The sequence below is a fragment of the Oncorhynchus mykiss genome, chromosome 30 (genome assembly GCF_013265735.2).
Source record: "Oncorhynchus mykiss isolate Arlee chromosome 30, USDA_OmykA_1.1, whole genome shotgun sequence".
In the NCBI taxonomy this organism is placed as follows: domain Eukaryota; kingdom Metazoa; phylum Chordata; class Actinopteri; order Salmoniformes; family Salmonidae; genus Oncorhynchus; species Oncorhynchus mykiss.
Window position 1 is genome coordinate 2,040,849 of NC_050570.1, and position 20,194 is coordinate 2,061,042.

The 20,194-nt window shown below is 44.9% G+C and overlaps 1 protein-coding gene across 1 annotated transcript in view; it reads right to left on the minus strand.

Moving 5' to 3' along the window:
* The window catches only part of megf11 (multiple EGF-like-domains 11), a 328,088-nt gene that overhangs the window by 23,108 nt on the left and 284,786 nt on the right, over nt 1–20,194 (minus strand). Inside the window, exons 13-17 of the mRNA XM_036968560.1 lie at nt 19,106–19,234; nt 6,053–6,181; nt 5,318–5,446; nt 3,693–3,929; nt 1,220–1,401 (exon numbers count right to left, since the gene is read on the minus strand). Coding sequence (XP_036824455.1) covers nt 1,220–1,401; nt 3,693–3,929; nt 5,318–5,446; nt 6,053–6,181; nt 19,106–19,234 — 806 coding nt within the window. The remainder of the gene's footprint in view (nt 1–1,219; nt 1,402–3,692; nt 3,930–5,317; nt 5,447–6,052; nt 6,182–19,105; nt 19,235–20,194) is intronic.

Sequence of the window (20,194 nt, forward strand, 5' to 3'; positions counted from 1 at the left end):
GTTGGATGGGTTCCGCTGGTGTACAGCAATCTTTAAGTCATACCACAGATTCTCAATCCCAGTCTCAAATCTCTGGAAGACTGAAACAGGTTTCCCTCAAGAATTTCCCTGAATTTAGCGGCACTTATCATTCCTTCAATTCCGACCTGTTCCCAGTTTCCCTGCCGATGAAAAACATCCCCACAGCATGATGCTGCCACCACCATGCTTCACTGTGGGGATGGTGTTCTCGGGGTGATTAGAGGTGTTGGGTTTGTGCCAGAAATAGCATTTTCCTTGATGGCCAAAAAGCTAAATTTTAGTCTCATCTGACCAGAGTACCTCCTTCTATATGTTTGTAGAGTCTCCCACATGCCTTTTGGCGAACACCAAACTTGTTTGCTTATTTTTTTCTTTAAGCAATAGCTTTTTTTCTGATCACTCTTCCACAAAGCCCAGCTCTGTGGAGTGTACGGCTTAAAGTGGTCTTATGGACAGATACTCCAATCTCCGTTGTGGAGCTTTGCAGCTCCTTCAGGGTTATCTTTGTTGCCTCTCTGATTAATGCCCTCCTTTCCTGGTCTGTGAGTTTTGGTGGGCGGCCCTCTCTCTGCAGGTTTGTTGTGGTGCCATATTCTTTCCATTTTTTAATAAGGGATTTAATGTTGCTCTGTGGGATGTTCAAAGTTTCAGATATTTTTTTATAACCCAACCCTGATCTGTACTTCTCCATAACTTTGTCCCTGACCTGTTTGGAGAGCTCCTTGGTCTTCATGGTGCCGCTTGCTTGGTGGAGCCCCTTGCTTAGTGGTGTTGCAGATTCTGGGGCCTTTCAGAACAGAGAATGAGATCATGTGACAGATCATGTGACACTTAGACTGCACACAGGTGGACTTTATTTAACTAATTATGTGACTTCTGATGGTAATTGGTTGCACCAGATCTTATTTAGGGGCTTCATAGCAAAGGGGGTGAATACATATGCACGCACCACTTTTCAATTTTAGATTTTCATTTCACTTCACTAATTTGGAATAGTTTGTTTATGTCCATTACATGAAATCCAAATAAAAATCCATCTGAATTACAGGTTGTTATGCAACAAAATCCACCAAGGGGGATGAATACTTTTGCAAAACACTGTATGTAGAGATATGATGGTGTTCCGTTGAGCATCTGTATTCCATTTTGTATGCATGATTCAAACCACTTTTATCATTTGAGTGAGTGTGTGTGTTACCGCGACAGTGAACGTGCTATCCAGGTTGGTGGTGATAGTTGAGGCCAGGCTATACTGAGGTACAGACACGGTGTGATAGGAGGGGTTGGAGATACAGCTTCCTGATAAGCTGCTACCACTCTGGGTTAGAGTCTGGGACACATCCAGGGTGGAGGGACGCATGGCTACCGTACTGCCACACTCTGAGAGACAGAGAGACAGAGAGAGAGAGAGAGAGAGAGAGTTTACTTCAGTGCTCCCAATGGACCACATAATTACTACAACTTTTTTAGGGTTCTTATCTGTAGATTAAATGGATCAGGGTAGCTTACCAGAGAGAGAGAGAGAGAGAGTGGTCAGTGCTGATGATTCTGAGTGCAGGTGTGTAGGGTTTGGGATCAGGGTTAGGATTAGAGTTAGGGGTTAGGGTTAGAGTTAGGATTAGAGTTAGGGTTAGAGATCAGGGTTAGAGTTAGGGGTTAGGGTTAGAGTTAGGGGTCAGGGTTAGAGTTAGGGGTCAGGGTCAGAGTTAGGGGTTAGGGTTAGAGTTAGGGGTCAGGGTTAGAGTTAGGGGTCAGGGTTGGGGTTAGGGTTAGAGTTAGGGGTCAGGGTTAGGGTTAGAGTTAGGGGTCAGGGTTAGAGTTAGGGGTCAGTGTTAGAGTTAGGGGTCAGGGTTAGAGTTAGTGGTCAGGGTTAAAGTTAGGGGTCAGAGTTAGGGGTCAGGGTCAGAGGTCAGAGTTAGGGGTCAGGGTTAGGGGCAGGGTCAGAGTTAGGGGTCAGGGTAAGAGTTAGTGGTCAGGGTCAGAGTTAGGGGTCAGGGTTAGAGTTAGGGGTCAGGGTCAGAGGTCAGAGTTAGGGGTCAGGGTCAGAGTTCGGGGCAGGGTCAGAGTTAGGGGTCAGGGTCAGAGTTAGTGGTCAGGGTTAGATTTAGGGGTCAGAGTTAGGGATCAGGATCAGAGGTCAGAGTTAGGGGTCAGGCTCAGAGTTAGGGGCAATGTCAGAGTTAGGGGTCAGGGTCAGAGTTATTGGTCAGGGTCGGAGTTAGTGGTCAGGGTCAGAATTAGGGTTTAGGTGTCAGGGTTAGGGTTAGGGGTCAGAGTTAGTGGTCAGGTGCAGGGGCAGAGTTAGGGGTCAGAGTTCGTGGTCAGGGTCAGAGTTAGGGGTCAGGGTCAGAATTAGGGTTAGGTGTCAGGGTTAGGGGTCAGGCCTAGAGTTAGGGGTCAGGGTTAGAGTTAGGGGTCAGAGTTAGGGGTTAGAGTTAGGGGTCAGGGTTAGGGGTCAGGGTTATGGGTCAGAGTTAGGGTTAGGGTTAGGGGTCAGAGTTAGGGGTCAGAGTTAGGGGTCAGGGTTAGGGGTCAGAGTTAAGGGGTTAGGGGTCAGAGTTAGGGTTAGGGTTAGGGGTCAGGGTTAGGGTTAGGGGTCAGGGTTAGAATTAGGGGTCAGAGTTAGGGTTAGCGTTAGAGGTCAGGGTTAGGGTTAGGGGTCAGGGTTAGAGTTTGAGTTAGGGTTAGAGACAGAGTCAATGCACCAGAATAGTCTGTGTGTGTTAGCCTCCGGCCAGGTGTACAGGGTCAGGAGTTAGGGTTATGGTCAAGGTAAGGGTTCAGGATTAGGGGTCAGGGGGTAGAGTCAGGGGTTAGGGTTAGGGGTCAGGGGTCAACTCACCAGAATAGTCGGTGTTTGTTATCCTCAGGCCAGGTGTACAGTGTTAGGAGTTAGGGTTATGGTCAGGGTAAGGGTTCAGGATTAGGGGTCAGGGGGTAGAGACAGGGGTTAGGGTTAGGGGTCAGGGGTCAACTCACCAGAATAGTCGGTGTGTCTTATCCTCAGGCCAGGTGTATATGGTTAGGGGTCAGGGGTCAGGGGTCAACTCACCAGAATAGTCGGTGTTTGTTATCCTCAGGCCAGGTGTACAGGGTTAGGAGTTAGGGTTATAGTCAGGGTAAGGGTTCAGGATTAGGGGTCAGGGGGTAGAGTCAGGGGTTAGGGGTCAGGGGTCAACTCACCAGAATAGTCGGTGTGTGTTATCCTCAGGCCAGGTGGATAGGGTTAGGGGTTAGGGGTCAGGGGTCAACTCACCAGAATAGTCGGTGTGTGTTATCCTCAGGCCAGGTGTATATGGTTAGGGGTTAGGGGTTAGGGGTCAACTCGCCAGAATAGTCAGTGTTTGTTATCCTCAGGCCAGGTGTACAGGGTTAGGAGTTAGGGTTATGGTCAGGGTAAGGGTTCAGGATTAGGGGTCAGGGGTCAGGGGGTAGAGTCAGGGGTTAGGGTTAGGGGTCAGGGGTCAACTCACCAGAATAGTCGGTGTGTGTTATCCTCAGGCCAGGTGTATATGGTTAGGGGTCAGGGGTCAACTCACCAGAATAGTCGGTGTATGTTATCCTCAGGCCAGGTGTTTATGGTTAGGGGTCAGGGGTCAACTCACCAGAATAGTCGGTGTGTGTTATCCTCAGGCCAGGTGTTTATGGTTAGGGGTCAGGGGTCAACTCACCAGAATAGTCGGTGTTTGTTATCCTCAGGCCAGGTGTATATGCCACACTAGGCTGCATGTGGTGTCCCTTGTCCTTCTGTCTCTGTCGGAACCAGACAAACAGGCTGAGCATAGCCATCATGATGAGGAGGAGGAGGAAGATGATGCCCATCACAGCCCCAGCTGACTGGTGCTCTGAACCTCCCCGCGCTGGACTGATCTTAGTGTAAGGGTTCAACTCCTCCATCATCAGAGCAGCTGGGGAGAGGAACACACACACAGACAAGGGGGAGGTTATTAAGTGTGTTTGTTTGAGAGAGAAAGAGACAGAGACAGATAAAGCGATCCAGCTTGAAAGAGGGACAGAGAGACAGAGATAGAAAGACAGAGAGATTACCCAGCAAACCAAAATTGGTTCTGTGAATGTTCCCAGAACATTTGTTAGATCACAGCAAATGTTCTCACAACAACAACAAACTGTCCAGTTGTCCGGATGATTCAACAATGTTTCTTTTAGAAGAAGAAAAACATTCACCTGATGTTACAAGAACGTTCCCAGAACACATTTTGTCTGTTCTTTGAAGGTTCCCAGAACACATTTTGTCTGTTCTTTGAAGGTTCCCAGAACACATTTTGTCTGTTCTTTAAAGGTTCCCAGAACATGTAATTAGGTTGTGTCTGTTCTTTAAAGGTTCCCAGAACATGTAATTAGGTTGTGTTTGTCCTTTAAAGGTTCCCAGAACATGTAATTAGGTTGTGTTTGTTCTTTAAAGGTTCCCAGAACATGTAATTAGGTTGTGTTTGTTCTTTAAAGGTTCCCAAAACATGTAATTAGGTTGTGTTTGTCCTTTAAAGGTTCCCAAAACATGTAATTAGGTTGTGTTTGTCCTTTAAAGGTTCCCAGAATGTTTGATTAGGTTGTGTTTGTTCTTTAAAGGTTCCCAAAACATGTAATTAGGTTGTGTTTGTTCTTTAAAGGTTCCCAGAACATGTAATTAGGTTGTGTTTGTCCTTTAAAGGTTCCCAGAACATGTAATTAGGTTGTGTCTGTCCTTTAAAGGTTCCCAGAACATGTAATTAGGTTGTGTCTGTCCTTTAAAGGTTCCCAGAACATGTAATTAGGTTGTGTTTGTCCTTTAAAGGTTCCCAGAACATGTAATTAGGTTGTGTTTGTCCTTTAAAGGTTCCTAGATTGCTAGAGGTTCGTTCACCTGATGAGACAAGAATCTTCCCAGAACAAATTTGACACAACCTAATTACATGATCTGGGAAGATTCTTGTATCATCAGGTGAACGAACCTCTAGCAAGATGGCGCTGAAGAACATGGTAACCTTCCCTCGAGCTCCTACAAAAATGTGCAGGTTTATACCTGCACTGTTGGAGCTCGGAGACTGTAACCTGTGACCTGTGACTACATCGCCGACCCGGTGCACTGACTAATAAACTCATCTAAAAATCAAAGGTTTTTTGTTGTTGTTGCAATAAATAGATTTGATCAAAAAAAACATTCTCTGAATGTTTTTAGGATGTTAATATCCTAATGTGAGATATATAAAATAAATAAAAAACCCTAGCTAGAACTTAAAATGGGAATCTAATGTTCTGGGAATGTTCCAGGGTTTGCTGGGTAGTCCATTCTCCTCACCTTGGTCACAGCGGATGCCTTTGTATCCGATGCTGCAGTAACAGGTTCCAGTCACATAGTCACAGGTGGCGTTGTTCATACAGTCACACAGCTGCTGGCAGCCGTAACCAAACGTACCAGGGGGACACTCTGAGAGGGGGAGAGGAACACAAAGAAATCCCTAAACAGTAGTGACAGAGTAGGAGAATGGGTAGTGCACTAGAATGGTAGAGCAGTATGGGCACTCACTCATTCACTGATACAGAGCACATGATGGAAGAAAGGTTACTCACTCATTCATTGACACAGAGCACATGATACAAGTAAGGGCACTCACTCATTCACTGACACAGAGCACATGATGGAACTAAGGGCACTCACTCATTCACTGACACAGAGCACATGATGGAACTAAGGGCACTCACTCATTCACTGACACAGAGCACATGATGGAACTAAGGGCACTCACTCATTCACTGACACAGAGCACATGATGGAACTAAGGGCACTCACTCATTCACTGACACAGAGCACATGATGGAACTAAGGGCACTCACTCATTCACTGACACAGAGCACATGATGGAACTACTCAGCGAGCCGAGTTCTTTACCAAAGTTATTCTGAGATACAGGAGGAAACAGAGTAAGAGACTGATTGGTCAATTCATTTCCTGATGCATTCAGTTGCAATGGGGACCAGCACCAAAAGCCCCCTAAGAGATTAAGGAGACATGTATAAATGTTGTTCCACTCACTCTGTTCACAGCTGGTCCCAATGAAGCCGGTGAGACAGGCACACTGTCCTGTCATGTGATCACAGTTTCCGCCATTCTGACAGCGACACACCTCAGTACAGTCTCTACCATAGAACCCTAATGGACAACCTGGTGAGGGGAGTAAGAGGAGGGATGAGGGAGTGAGAGACGCAGATAGAGGGGGGAGTGAGTGATGGTGAGGGAGAGAGAGAGAGAAAGAGAAGGGTTAGGGAGGGAGTGAGTGAGTGAGGGAGAGACAGAGAGATAGCCAGACAGAGAAATAGTCAGACAGAGAGACAGACAGAGAGATAGTCAGCATCAGAGAGATAGTCAGCATCAGAGAGATAGTAAGACAGAGAGATAGTCAGCATCAGAGAGATAGTCAGCATCAGAGAGATAGTCAGCATCAAAGAGGTTGTCAGCATCAGAGAGATAGTCAGCATCAGAGAGATAGTAAGACAAAGAGGTAGTCAGCATCAGTGAGATAGTCAGACAAAGAGGTAGTCAACATCAGTGAGATAGTCAGACAGAGAGATAGTCAGCATCAAAGAGGTAGTCAGCATCAGAGAGATAGTCAGCATCAGAGAGATAGTAAGACAGAGGTAGTCAGCATCAGTGAGATAGTCAGACAAAGAGGTAGTCAGCATCAGTGAGATAGTCAGACAGAGAGATAGTCAGCATCAGAGAGATAGTCAGCATCAGAGAGATAGTCAGCATCAGAGAGATAGACAGAAATTGAGAGATAGACAGAAATTGAGAGATAGTCAGACACAGATAAATAGTCAGACACAGATAAATAGTCAGACATAGAGACAGTCAGACAGATAGACAGAGAAAAGTGGGGGAATTAGAGAGGGTAGAGATGAGGAAGAGAGAGGGTTGGAAAGTCAGACAGAGAGATAGTCAGCACCAGAGAGACAGGGAGATAGTCAGACAGTGAGATAGTCAGCATCAGATAAATAGTCAGACAGAGAGAGTCAGACATATAGATAGTCAGACAGAGAGATAGTCAGACAGACAGAGAGATAGTCAGCATCAGTGTGACTGATCCAACAAATCATAATGCAGGAAAAGAGCTCAGTCATCATAATGCATCATACAACACTGGGTGAGATTCAACAGATATTAACATTGCTTCATTACACGTACCCGATAACCACCAAACCAGAGAGAACACCACCAAACCAGAGAGAACACCACCAAACCAGAGAGAACAACACCAAACCAGAGAGAACAACACCAAACCAGAGAGAACAACACCAAACCAGAGAGAACAACACCAAACCAGAGAAAACAACACCAAACCAGAGAGAACAACACCAAACCCAAGAGAACACCACCAAACCAGAGAGAACAACACCAAACTAGAGAACACCACAAACCAGAGAACAACACCAAACCAGAGAGAACAACACCAAACCAGAGAACAACACCAAACCAGAGAGAACAACACCAAACCAGAGAACACCAAGCCACAGAGAACATCACCAAACCCCAGAGAACAACACCAAACCCCAGAGAACACCACCAAATCACAGAGAACACCACCAAACCAGAGAACAACACCACCAAACCAGAGAGAACAACACCAAACCAGAGAGAACAACACCAAACCAGAGAGAACAACACCAAACCAGAGAGAACAACACCAAACCAGAGAACACCAAGCCACAGAGAACATCACCAAACCCCAGAGAACAACACCACACCCCAGAGAACACCACCAAATCACAGAGAACACCACCAAACCAGAGAACAACACCACCAAACCAGAGAGAACAACACCAAACCAGAGAGAACAACACCAAACCAGAGAGAACAACACCAAACCAGAGAGAACAACACCAAACCCCAGAGAACACCACCAAACCACAGAGAACACCACCAAACCAGAGAACAACACCACCAAACAAGAGAGAACAACACCAAACCAGAGAGAACAACACCAAACAAGAGAGAACAACACCAAACCAGAGAGAACAACACCAAACCAGAGAACACTAAACCCCAGAGAACACCACCAAACCACAGAGAACACCACCAAACCACAGAGAACACCACCAAACCAGAGAACAACACCACCAAACAAGAGAGAACAACACCAAACCAGAGAGAACAACACCAAACCAGAGAGAACAACACCAAACCAGAGAACACTAAACCCCAGAGAACACCACCAAACCACAGAGAACACCACCAAACCACAGAGAACACCACCAAACCAGAGAACAACACCAAACCAGAGAACACTAAACCCCAGAGAACACCACCAAACCACAGAGAACACCACCAAACCGGAGAGAACAACACCAAACCCCAGAGAACACCACCAAACCGGAGAGAACAACACCAAACCAGAGAGAACAACACCAAACCAGAGAGAACAACACCAAACCAGAGAACACTAAACCCCAGAGAACAACACCAAACAAGAGAGAACAACACCAAACCAGAGAGAACAACACCAAACCAGAGAGAACAACACCAAACCAGAGAGAACAACACCAAACCAGAGAACACTAAACCCCAGAGAACACCACCAAACCACAGAGAACAACACCAAACCACAGAGAACAACACCAAACCAGAGAGAACAACACCAAACCAGAGAGAACAACACCAAACCCCAGAGAACACCACCAAACCAGAGAACACTAAACCCCAGAGAACACCACCAAACCACAGAGAACACCACCAAACCGGAGAGAACAACACCAAACCCCAGAGAACACCACCAAACCGGAGAGAACAACACCAGACCACAGAGAACACCACCAAACCAGAGAGAACAACACCAAACCAGAGAGAACAACACTAAACCGGAGAGAACAACACCAGACCACAGAGAACACCACCAAACCGGAGAGAACAACACCAGACCACAGAGAACACCACCAAACCACAGAGAACACCGCCAAACCGGAGAGAAAAACACAAGTCACAAGGCACTGCAGCCCAGTAAAGACTGAACTATAATGGAGAGGGAACATGGTAGGCTGTGGCATCAACATCAGAGACAATGTTCACAGTGTATCAAATTCCTCATGAATAAAAGAAGAAATGCCTGTTTAAATATGTGACTGATGAGGCTCTTACAATGGCCTTAGTTTATTCAATGGTGCCTTCACAGTTATATAATATAATTGAACATGATATAATATACCATGTGTGACATACTAGTAAGACTAATATGCAATCTTTGTGCAATATTTTCATCCCACAGGATTACTATACTGTATACACACTGCAGTACCATTAGACTGCCAGTAGATGTCACTGTGTCTGTCTGCTGCAGTACCATCAGACTGCCAGTAGATGTCACTGTGTGTCTGTCTGCTGCAGTGCCATTGGACTGCCAGTAGATGTCACTGTGTCTGTCTGAATCAGTATCGTTAGACTACCAGTAGACGTCTCGGTGTGTCTGTCTGCTGCAGTACCGTTGGAAGGCCAGTAGATGCCACTGTGTGTCTGTGTGTGAGCTGACGGCTATGCTGTGTGCTATGAGACCTACACCAGGACTACACCTGCACTCACAAACTGACAGCCAGGCAGAGACTCAGTCAACAGGACACACACACACACACACACGCTTCAAACACACACCCATCAGTCATAGGCCTTCCTGATTTTAACCAATACCAGACACCCTTAGTGTCTTATGTAAAGTGGGCTAAACACACTATGACAGACTACTTACTATGGTGGATAAAGTATATTATTTTTCATGGCATGATGCTTTAAACCATCTGATTCCAGTCTTTGCCATTGAGTGATATATAACTCATGTGAGTTGTTTGAGTTAGAGAGATCAAGAGAGTAGTAAAGAGAATGAGAGAAAATGGGAATAGAGAGAACGTGAGAGAGAGAGAGAGAGACAGAGAGAGAGAGAGAGAGAGAGAGAGAGAGAGAGAGAGAATGGGAATAGAGAGAATGAGAGAAAGGGGGAGAGAGAGAGAGAGAGAGAGAGAGAGAGAAAGAGAGATGGACCCACTGGTTGCCTTCTAGGTTAAAGAGCTGGTAGTTCCCATCCACTAAACTACCAGGTGTGACACAGGGAAGAGACTCAGGGGGTATGCTAATTTGATATAAAGCAGACCTATGTCACAGCTGGCTAGAAATTAATAAGGTAATAATCTCAACAGAAAATGTCCTCCTGTGTGCAATCCTGTGTGATCTGTCACATGATCTCAGTATGTATACACCTGTTCTGAAAGGTCCCAGACTCTGCAACACCACTAAGCAAGTGGTACTATGAAGTCCAAGAAGCTCTCCAAACAGGTCAGGGACAAAGTTGTGGAGAAGTAGAGATCAGGGTTGGGTTATAAAAAAAATATCTGAAACTTTGAACATCCCACGGAGCACCATTAAAGAGAGGGCCGCCCACCAAAACTCACAGACCAGGCAAGGAGGGCATTAATCAGAGAGGCAACAAAGAGACCAAAGATTACCCTGAAGGAGCTGCAAAGCTCCACGGCGGAGATTGGAGAATCTGTCCATAGGACCACTTTAAGCCGTACACTCCACAGGGCTTTACGGAAGGGTGGCCAGAAAAAAGCCATTGCTTAAAGTGTTCGCCAAAAGGCATGTGGGAAACTCAAAGGGAACACCCCCTCCCATTCAGCTGAAAAGGTGGCGTGGGAAACTCAAAGGGAACACCCCCTCCCATTCAGCTGAAAAGGTGGCGTGGGAAACTCAAAGGGAACACCCCCTCCCATTCAGCTGAAAAGGTGGCGTGGGAAACTCAAAGGGAACACCCCCTCCCATTCAGCTGAAAAGGTGGCGTGGGAAACTCAAAGGGAACACCCCCTCCCATTCAGCTGAAAAGGTGGCGTGGGAAACTCAAAGGGAACACCCCCTCCCATTCAGCTGAAAAGGGAAATTAAAAAAATATTCTTTAGAAATATTTTACTTTCACACATTAACAAGTCCAATACAGCAAATGAAAAGATAAACATCTTGTTAATCTACCCATCGTGTCCGATTTTTAAAATGTTTTACAGGGAAAACACAACATATATTTATGTTAGATCACCACCAAATCCAAAAAAACACACAGCCATTTTTCACAGCCAAAGATAGTCACAAAAGCAGAAATATAGATAAAATGAATCACTAACCTTTGATTATCTTCATCAGATGACACTCATAGAGCATCATGTTATACATGTATTGTGTGTTTTGTTCGATAATGTGCATATATATATATATTTTTATATATATATAAAAAAATCTCAGCGTTACGTGCAGTAATGTTTTGATTCCAAAACATCCGGTGATTTTGCAGAAATACTCACAATAAACATTGATAAAAGATGCAAGTGTTATTCACAGAATTAAAGATAAACGACTTCTCCTCTATGCAACCGCTGTGTCTGATTTCAAAAAAACTTTACGGAAAAAGAATAATCTGAGAACAGTGCTCAGAACCCAAATTAGCCAAAGAAATAGTCGCAATTTTGGCATCAACAGAAGCTACAAAAAACACTATAAATATACACTTACCTTTGAATATCTTCATCAGAAGGCAGTTCCAGGAATCCCAGTTCGACAATAAATGACTGATTTGTTCCATAAAGTTCCATAAAGCCATTTAGCCACTTGTTGATAGCTTGTTCAGCCCAGCATTCCATCCTCAAAAAGCACGAGCAATTCCTCCAGAACAAACATTAATCAGCAATAAAGTTCCAACCGGAGAATTTCATTGTCTGAAGAAACGCATTGGAACGGAAGAACACTCTCTCGTGCCCCCGCGCAATGAGACCTAGGCTTTCTGTCAGACCACTCACTCAAAGAGCTATTATGAGCCCCACCTTTATAGTAGAATCATACAACCAGAATCTAAAGACGGTGACATCTTGTGGAAGCCCTAGGAAGTGCATGCACATCCATATCTAAAATGGACTTCAAATGGCACTGTTTTCAAAATTGAGTTCTCACTTCATGTTTGGATTTCTTCTCAGGTTTTCGTCTGCCATATGAGTTCTGTTATACTCACAGACATAATTCAAACAGTTTTAGAAACTTCAGAGTGTTTTCCAGCCACCAGTAATAATATGCATATATTCCCATCTGGGAAAGAGTAGGAGGCAGTTTACTCTGGGCACACCTTTCATCCAAAAGTGAAAATGCTGCCCCCTAGCCCAAACAGGAAAGAACAGAAAGAAATAAGCAAACACGTTTGGTGTTCGCCAAAAGGCATGTGGGAGACTCCCCAAACATATGGAAGAAGGTCCTCTGGTCAGATAAGACTAAAATTGAGCTTTTTGGCCATCAAGGAAAATGCTATGTCTTGCGCAAATTCAACACCTCTCGTCACCCTGAGAACCCCATCCGGTGTTTTTCATCGGCAGGGACTGGAAAACTGGTTAGAATTGAAGGAATGATGGATGGTGCTAAATACAGGGAAATTCTTGAGGGAAACCTGTTTCAGTCTTCCAGAGATTTGAGACTGGGACGGAGGTTCACCTTCCAGCAGGACAATGGCCCTAAGCATACTGCTAAAGCAACACTCGAGTGGTTTAAGGGGAAACATGTAAATGTCTTGGAATGGCCTAGTCAAAGCCCAGACCTCAATCCTATTGAGAATCTGTGGTATGACTTAAAGATTGCTGTACACCAGCAGAACCAATCCAACTTGATGGAGCTGGAGCAGTTTTGCCTTGAAGAATGGGCAAAATCCCAGTGGCTAGATGTGCCAAGCTTGTAGAGACATACGCCAAGATACTTGCAGCTGTAATTTCTGCAAAATGTGGCTGTACAAAGTATTGACTTTGGGAGGGTGAATAGTTATGCACGTTCAAGTTTTTCATTTTTTTTGTCTTATTTCCTGTTTGTTTCACAATAATAAAATATGTTGCATCTTCAAAGTGGTAGGCATGTTGTGTAAATCAAATGATACAACCCCCCCTGTAAAATCTATTTTTATTCCAGGTTGTAAGGCAACAAAATAGGAACAAACAACAACAAAATAGGAAAAATGCCAAGGGGATGAATACTTTCGCAAGCCACTGTATATCCCCACAATAGAATCCCCACTTTAATGTGTGAAATTTACACATTTCCCAAAAGTATTTTACAATTTCGCACGCTGCCTTTTAAGCAGAATGTTGTCGAGGGGTTCCACGCTAGAAAGGTTAAACTTTTCAACATTATCCTCAGCTCTGGCATCTTCCCCAGCATTTGATCACCTCAATCCACAAAAGTGGAGACAAATCTGACCCCAATAACTACAGTGGCATCTTCTGCAGTATCATCAACAGCAGACTCCAACATTTCCTCAGCGAAAACAATGTCCTGAGCAAATGTGAAATTGTCTTCTTACCAAAATAGGTACGACAGACCATGTCTGCACCTTGCACACCCTAATTGACCAACAAACAAAACAAAAGCAAAGTTTTGTTCATGCTTTGTTGATAGACAAAATGAAAAAGCTTGACTCAATTTGGCATGAGGGTCTGCTATATAAATTGATGGAAAACAGTGTTTGGGGGGGGACATACCATATTATAAAATCATTGTACACAAAACAACAAGTGTGCAGTTAAAATTGTCAATAAATACACATATTTATTTCCACGGGGTTGTGGGGTGAGACAGGGATGCAGCTTGAGCCCCACCCTCTTCAACATATACAGTGGGGCAAAAAAGTATTTAGTCAGCCACCAATTGTGCAAGTTCTCCCACTTAAAAAGATGAGAGAGGCCTGTAATTTTCATCATAGGTACACTTCAACTATGATAGACAAAATGAGAGAAAAACATCCAGAAAATCACATTGTAGGATGATACAGAACCGCTATTATTTTTTATTTTTTAGACCTTATAGCAAGAACCACTTAGCCATCAGAAGCTAACCAGCTAATTAGCTACAAGCTATTTAGTCATTGTTAGCCACTGCTAGCGAACTTTACCTTTTCTGAACAGACACCAGCCCTTTAAAAAAAATGTTTTAGCCTGGATAATACTCGCCAGCCTATCAGTAACGGACTGTCTCGCCACTACAATGCAGGATTCCTGCCATAATCCCTGGACCATTACTCCTGATCTTCACAGCTAGCTAGCACCCACCGAGTTACCCAGTACCGAAGCTATCCCTGAGGCCTACCTCCCGACCTGCTCAGTTGTTCACCCGGACTCCACCCAAACACGGCTAGAACACACTACTCCACCAGATCCTTGCCGTAAGCTCTGGACCTTGGCACTGGATCACCGCTGCGACCGAGTGGCTATAGTGGCTAACTGTCCTGCCCCGAAACTAGCACCAGTTAGCCGTGAGCCAGGCGCATCGCCCGGCTAGAAAACTAAATTACTAAAACTACAATACCTCTTTCGCCACCTGGCTTGGATCCTTTGTCGACACGGCGCCCTGCCGCACCACCACGACTGGTCTGCCGATGAATACTCCATCCGCTGTGCCTTCAACCGGCCTCCGTCGGTTCTACTAGCCCTGGGCTACTAACTTTAAACGCCGTGTCGCCCGCGTGCCACTACTCCACGGCTTCCCTGTTCCTTCTATTGCCGTCCCCTGGACCCTATGATCACTTGGCTACATAGCTGATGCCTGCTGGACTGTCCATTAATCATTAATCACGGAACTCCATTCTGTTTATTTCTTGTTTATCTATCGGCCCCAGCCGCGAACCCATTCTCTGTGTGTAGTTAACCGACCCTCTCTGCCCAGTCATTGCCATTTTACCTGTTGTTGTTTTAGCTGATTAGCTGTTGTTTGTCACCCGTTGTTGTCTTAGCTAGCTCTCCCAATCAACACCTGTGATTACTTTATGCCTCGCTGTATATCTCTCTCATGTTACAATATGCCTTGTAAACTTAAACAATGATAACTAACCTAAACAACAGTATACAACGGAGCCCCTAGTTCCACTCATCATACCTCTGATACCTCCTTTGTCCCACCTCCCACACATGCGGTGACCTCACCCATTATAACCAGTTTATCCAGAAATACAACCTCTCTTATCATCACTCAGTGCCTGGGCTTACCGCCGCTGTACCCGCACCCCACCATACCCCTGTCTGCACATTATGCCCTAAATCTATTCTACCATGCCCAGAAATCTGCTCCTTTTATTCTTTGTCCCCAATGCTTCAGGCGACCAGTTTTGATAGCCTTTAGCCGTACCCTCATCCTACTCCTCCTCTGTGCCTCGGGTGATGTGGAGGTAAACCCAGGCCCTGCGTGTCCCCAGGCACCCTCATTTGTTGACATCTGTAACAATAAGTCGAGGATGCCTGGTCATTCTTTAAAAGTAACTTCTTCACCATCTTATATAAGCATGCCCCATTCAGAAAATGCAGAACTAAGAACAGATATAGCCCTTGGTTCACTCCAGACCTGACTGCCCTTGACCAGCACAAAAACATCCTGTGGCAGACTGCAATAGCATCGAATAGTCCCCGCGATATGCAACTGTTCAGGGAAGTCAGGAACCAATACACGCAGTCAGTCAGGAATGTAAAGTCTAGCTTTTCCAAGCAGAAATTCGCATCCTGTAGCTCTAACTCCAAAAAAGTTTTGGGACACTGTAAAGTTCATGGAGAATACGAGCCCAGCACTGAGGCACTGAGGCTAGGTAACATGGTCACCACTGATAAATCCATGATAATCGAAAATTTCAATAAGCATTTATCAACGGCTGGTCATGCTTTCCTCCTGGCTCCCCCTCCCGAATTCCACCGTACCTTCTCCGCTGTGCAATCCGGTTTCCGAGCCGTTCACGGGTGCACCTCAGCCACGCTCAAGGTACTAAACAATATCATAACCGCCATTGATAAAAGACAGTACTGTGTACTGTGTCTTCATCGACCTGGCCAAGGCTTTCGACTCTGTCAATCACCGTATTCTTATTGGCAGACTCAACAGCCTTGGTTTCTCAAATGACTGCCTCGCCTGGTTCATCAACTACTTCTCAGATAGAGTTCAGTGTGTCAAATTGGAGGGCATGTTGTCCGAACCTCTGGCAGTCTCTATGGGGGTGCCACAGGGTTCAATTCTCGGGCTGACTCTTTTCTCTGTTTTTATCAATGATGTCGCTCTTGCTGCAGGCGATTCCCTGATACACCTCTACGCAGACGACACCATTCTGTATACCTCTGGCCCTTCCTTGGACACTGTGCTAACTAACCTCCAAACGAGCTTCAATGCCATACAACACTACTTCCGTGGCCTCCAACTCCTCTTAAACGCTAGTAAAACCAAATGCATGCTTTTCAACCGTTCGCTGCCAGCACCCACCCGCCCGACTAGCATCACCACCCTGGACGGTTCCGACCTAGAATATGTGGACAACTATAAATACCTAGGTGTCTGGTTAGACTGTAAACTCTCCTTCCAGACTCATATTAAACAGCTCCAATCCAAAATCAAATCTAGAATCGGCTTCCTATTTCGCAACAAAGCCTCCTTCACTCACGCCGCCAAACTTACCCTAAAACGGACTATCCTACCGATCCTCGACTTCGGCGATGTCATCTACAAAATAGCTTCCAAAACTCTACTCAGCAAACTGGATGCAGTTTATCACAGTGCCATCCGTTTTGTTACCAAATCACCTTATACCACCCACCACTGCGACCTGTATGCTCTAGTCGGCTGGCCCTCACTACATATTCGTCGCCAGACCCACTGGCTCCAGGTCATCTATAAGTCTATGCTAGGTTAAATGCCGCCTTATTTCAGTTCACTGGTCACGATAACAACACCCACCCGTACGTAGCACACGTTCCAGCAGGTATATCTCACTGGTCATCCCCAAAGGCAACACCTCATTTGGCCGCCTTTCCTTCCAGTTCTCTGCTGCCAGTGACTGGAACGAATTGCAAAAATCGCTGAAGGTGGAGACTTTTATTTCCCTCACCAACTTTAAACATCAACTATCTGAGCAGCTAACCAAACGCTGCAGCTGTAAATGTCCCACTGAATCTACCTACCTCATCCCCATACTGTTTTTATTTTTTATTATTTTCTGCTCTTTTGCACACCAGTATCTCTACCTGCACATCATCATCTGCTCATTTATCACTCCAGTGTTAATCTGCTAAATTGTAATTATTCGCTCCTGTGGCCTATTTATTGCCTACCTCCTCATGCCTTTTGCAAACACTGTATATAGACTTTCTTTTCTCTACTGTGTCATTGACTTGTTTGTGTTATTGGCTTGTTTATCGTTTACTCCATGTGTAACTCCGTGTGTTGTTTGTGTCACACTGCTTTGCTTTATCTTGGCCAGGTTGCAGTTGTAAATGAGGACTTGTTCTCAACTAGCCTACCTGGTTAAAGGTGAAATACATTTTTTAAAATTAAAGTCTGAACGATTTATTAAGAGACAAGGCTTTCTATGCCATCAAAAGGAATATAAAACTTGACATACCGATTAGGATCTGGCAAAAACAATTATTGAATCAGTTTATAGAACCCATTGCCCTTTATGGTTGTGAGGTCTGGGGTCCACTCACCAACCAAGAATTCACAAAATGGGGCAAACACCAAATTGAGACTCTGCACGCAGAATTCTGCAAAAAGATCCAAAAAACACAAAATAACGCATGCAGAGCAGAATTAAGACGATACACGATCAAAATCCTGAAAATAACTTAAATTCTACAACCACCTAAAAGGAAGTGGTTCCCAAACATTCCACCACAAAACCCTCATCTACAGAGAGATGAACCTGGAGAAGAGTCCCCTCAGCAAGCTGGTCCTGGGGCTCTGTTCACAAACACAAACACACCCCACAGAACCCCAGGACAGACACATTTAGAACGAACCAAATCATGAGAAAACAAAAAGATAATTACTTGACACATGAGAAACAATCAAACTTAAGGAAAGCTTTGACTATGTACAGACTCAGTGAGCATAGCCTTGCTATTGAGAAAGGCCGCCCTAGGCAGACATGGCTCTCAAGAGAAGACAGGCTATGTGCTCACTGCCCACAAAATGAGGTGGAAACTGAGCTGCACTTTCTAACCTCCTGCCCAATGTATGACCATATTAGAGAGACATATTTCCCACTGATCACACAGACCCACAAATCAAAAGAGAAAATGAATCAAAACATTGATAGACCCCCATTTATGTTTGGCGAAATACTGAAAATGTGCAAGCAAGATTTGTGACTTGTTGCCATGACAACATGGAGACCAGAGGAGCACAAACAACATAGTAAATACCTATATTTATCTGTTTATTCATCTTCCCCTACTAATGATACTACAACTATTTGCACATCGTTAAAAACACTGAACATAGTTGATAATGTAACACGTTAAACGTCTTTAGCTTTTTCATCCTGGACATTATGTTATGTTCTTTGTTGTTGTTGTTTTTTTGTCGCTTATCACTTTGGTTTATTTCACTTGCTTTGGCAATGTAAACATATCTTTCCCATGCCAATAAAGTCCTTAGAATTGAAATTGGAGAGAGAGAGAGAGAGAGAGAGTGTGAGTGAGTGAGTGAGTGAGTGAGTGAGTGAGTGAGAGATAGAGACAGAGAGAGAGAGAGAGAGAGAGAGAGAGAGAGAGAGAGATAGAGAGATAGAGAGAGAGAGATAGAGAGAGAGAGAGAGAGAGAGACAGAGGGAGAGAGAGAGAGATAGAGATAGAGATAGAGATAGAGAGAGAGAGAGAGAGAGAGAGAGAAAGACAGAGGGAGAGAGAGAGAGAGAGACAGAGAGAGAGAGAGTGTGAGTGAGTGAGTGAGTGAGAGATAGAGACAGAGAGAGAGAGAGAGAGAGAGAGAGAGAGAGAGAGATAGATAGAGAGAGAGAGATAGAGAGAGAGAGAGAGAGAGACAGAGGGAGAGAGAGAGAGAGAGACAGAGACAGAGAGAGTGAGTGAGTGAGTGAGAGATAGAGACAGAGAGAGAGAGATAGAGAGAGAGAGAGACAGAGACAGAGACAGAGACAGAGAGAGAGAGAGAGAGAGAGAGAGAGAGAGAGAGAGAGAGAGAGAGAGAGAGAGAGAGAGAGAGAGAGGGGGAGAGAGAGGGAGAGAGAGAGAGAGAGAGAGAGAGAGACAGAGGGAGAGACATACGTACTGTGAGAGCAGTCTTCTCCTATCCAACCAGGGAAACACTGACAGGATCCATCGATGGGGTTACAGGTCCCGTTGTTGGTGCACAAACAGATCTCAGAACAGCCCTTACCGTAACTGCCACTGAAACACACTATAAACACACAGAGAGAGACAGATCTCAGAACAGCCCTTACCGTAACTGCCACTGAAACACACTATAAACACACACAGAGAGACAGATCTGAGTACAGCCCTTGAACCTGCCAATAAAACACACTGTGAACGAACACACACACACACACACACACACACACAGGGCAGGTAGCCTGGCGGTTAGAGAGGCGAGTCAGCAACCGGAGGGTTGCCATTTTGAATCCTGGATAAGACAGGACTAATCTGGCGGAAGGTAACTGGTCACTGGAGGGTTGCTGGTATCAAATCCTGTGACCGTAAGTGAGCAAGGCACTGAACCCCCCCCCCCCTGCTTTAGTTTTGCCAGTCCTTGGGTTATAAAGATGTTGTGAAACACAGTTACAGACTCAAACAGTACTTTTCTTCACTAGGCATAAAAAATGAAAATCACATTGTCAAGCAGTGCCTTCTGGGAAAATCTACACTCAACTGGACGGGTTCAGATTGTATTAGTTGCGATGGGACTTTAGAAGCCAGTAGCCACAGAACTCTCAGAGAGTTATAGTTCTTTAAGGAGTAAGGGTGAGAGAAACAGAATAGAGGTATGGAATAAGGGAGAGAGAAACAGGATAGAGGTATGGGCTGAGGGAGAGAGAAACAGGATAGAGGTATAGAATAAGGGAGAGAGAAACAGGATAGAGGTATGGAATAAGGGAGAGAGAAACAGGATAGAGGTATGGAATAAGGGAGAGAGAAACAGGATAGAGGTATGGAATAAGGGAGAAAGAAACAGGATAGAGGTATGGAATAAGGGAGAGAGAAACAGGATAGAGGTATAGAATAAGGGAGAGAGAAACAGGATAGAGGTATAGAATAAGGGAGAGAGAAACAGGATAGAGGCATGGGCTGAGGGAGAGAGAAACAGGATAGAGGTATGGTATAAGGGAGAGAGAAACAGGATAGAGGTATAGAATAAGGG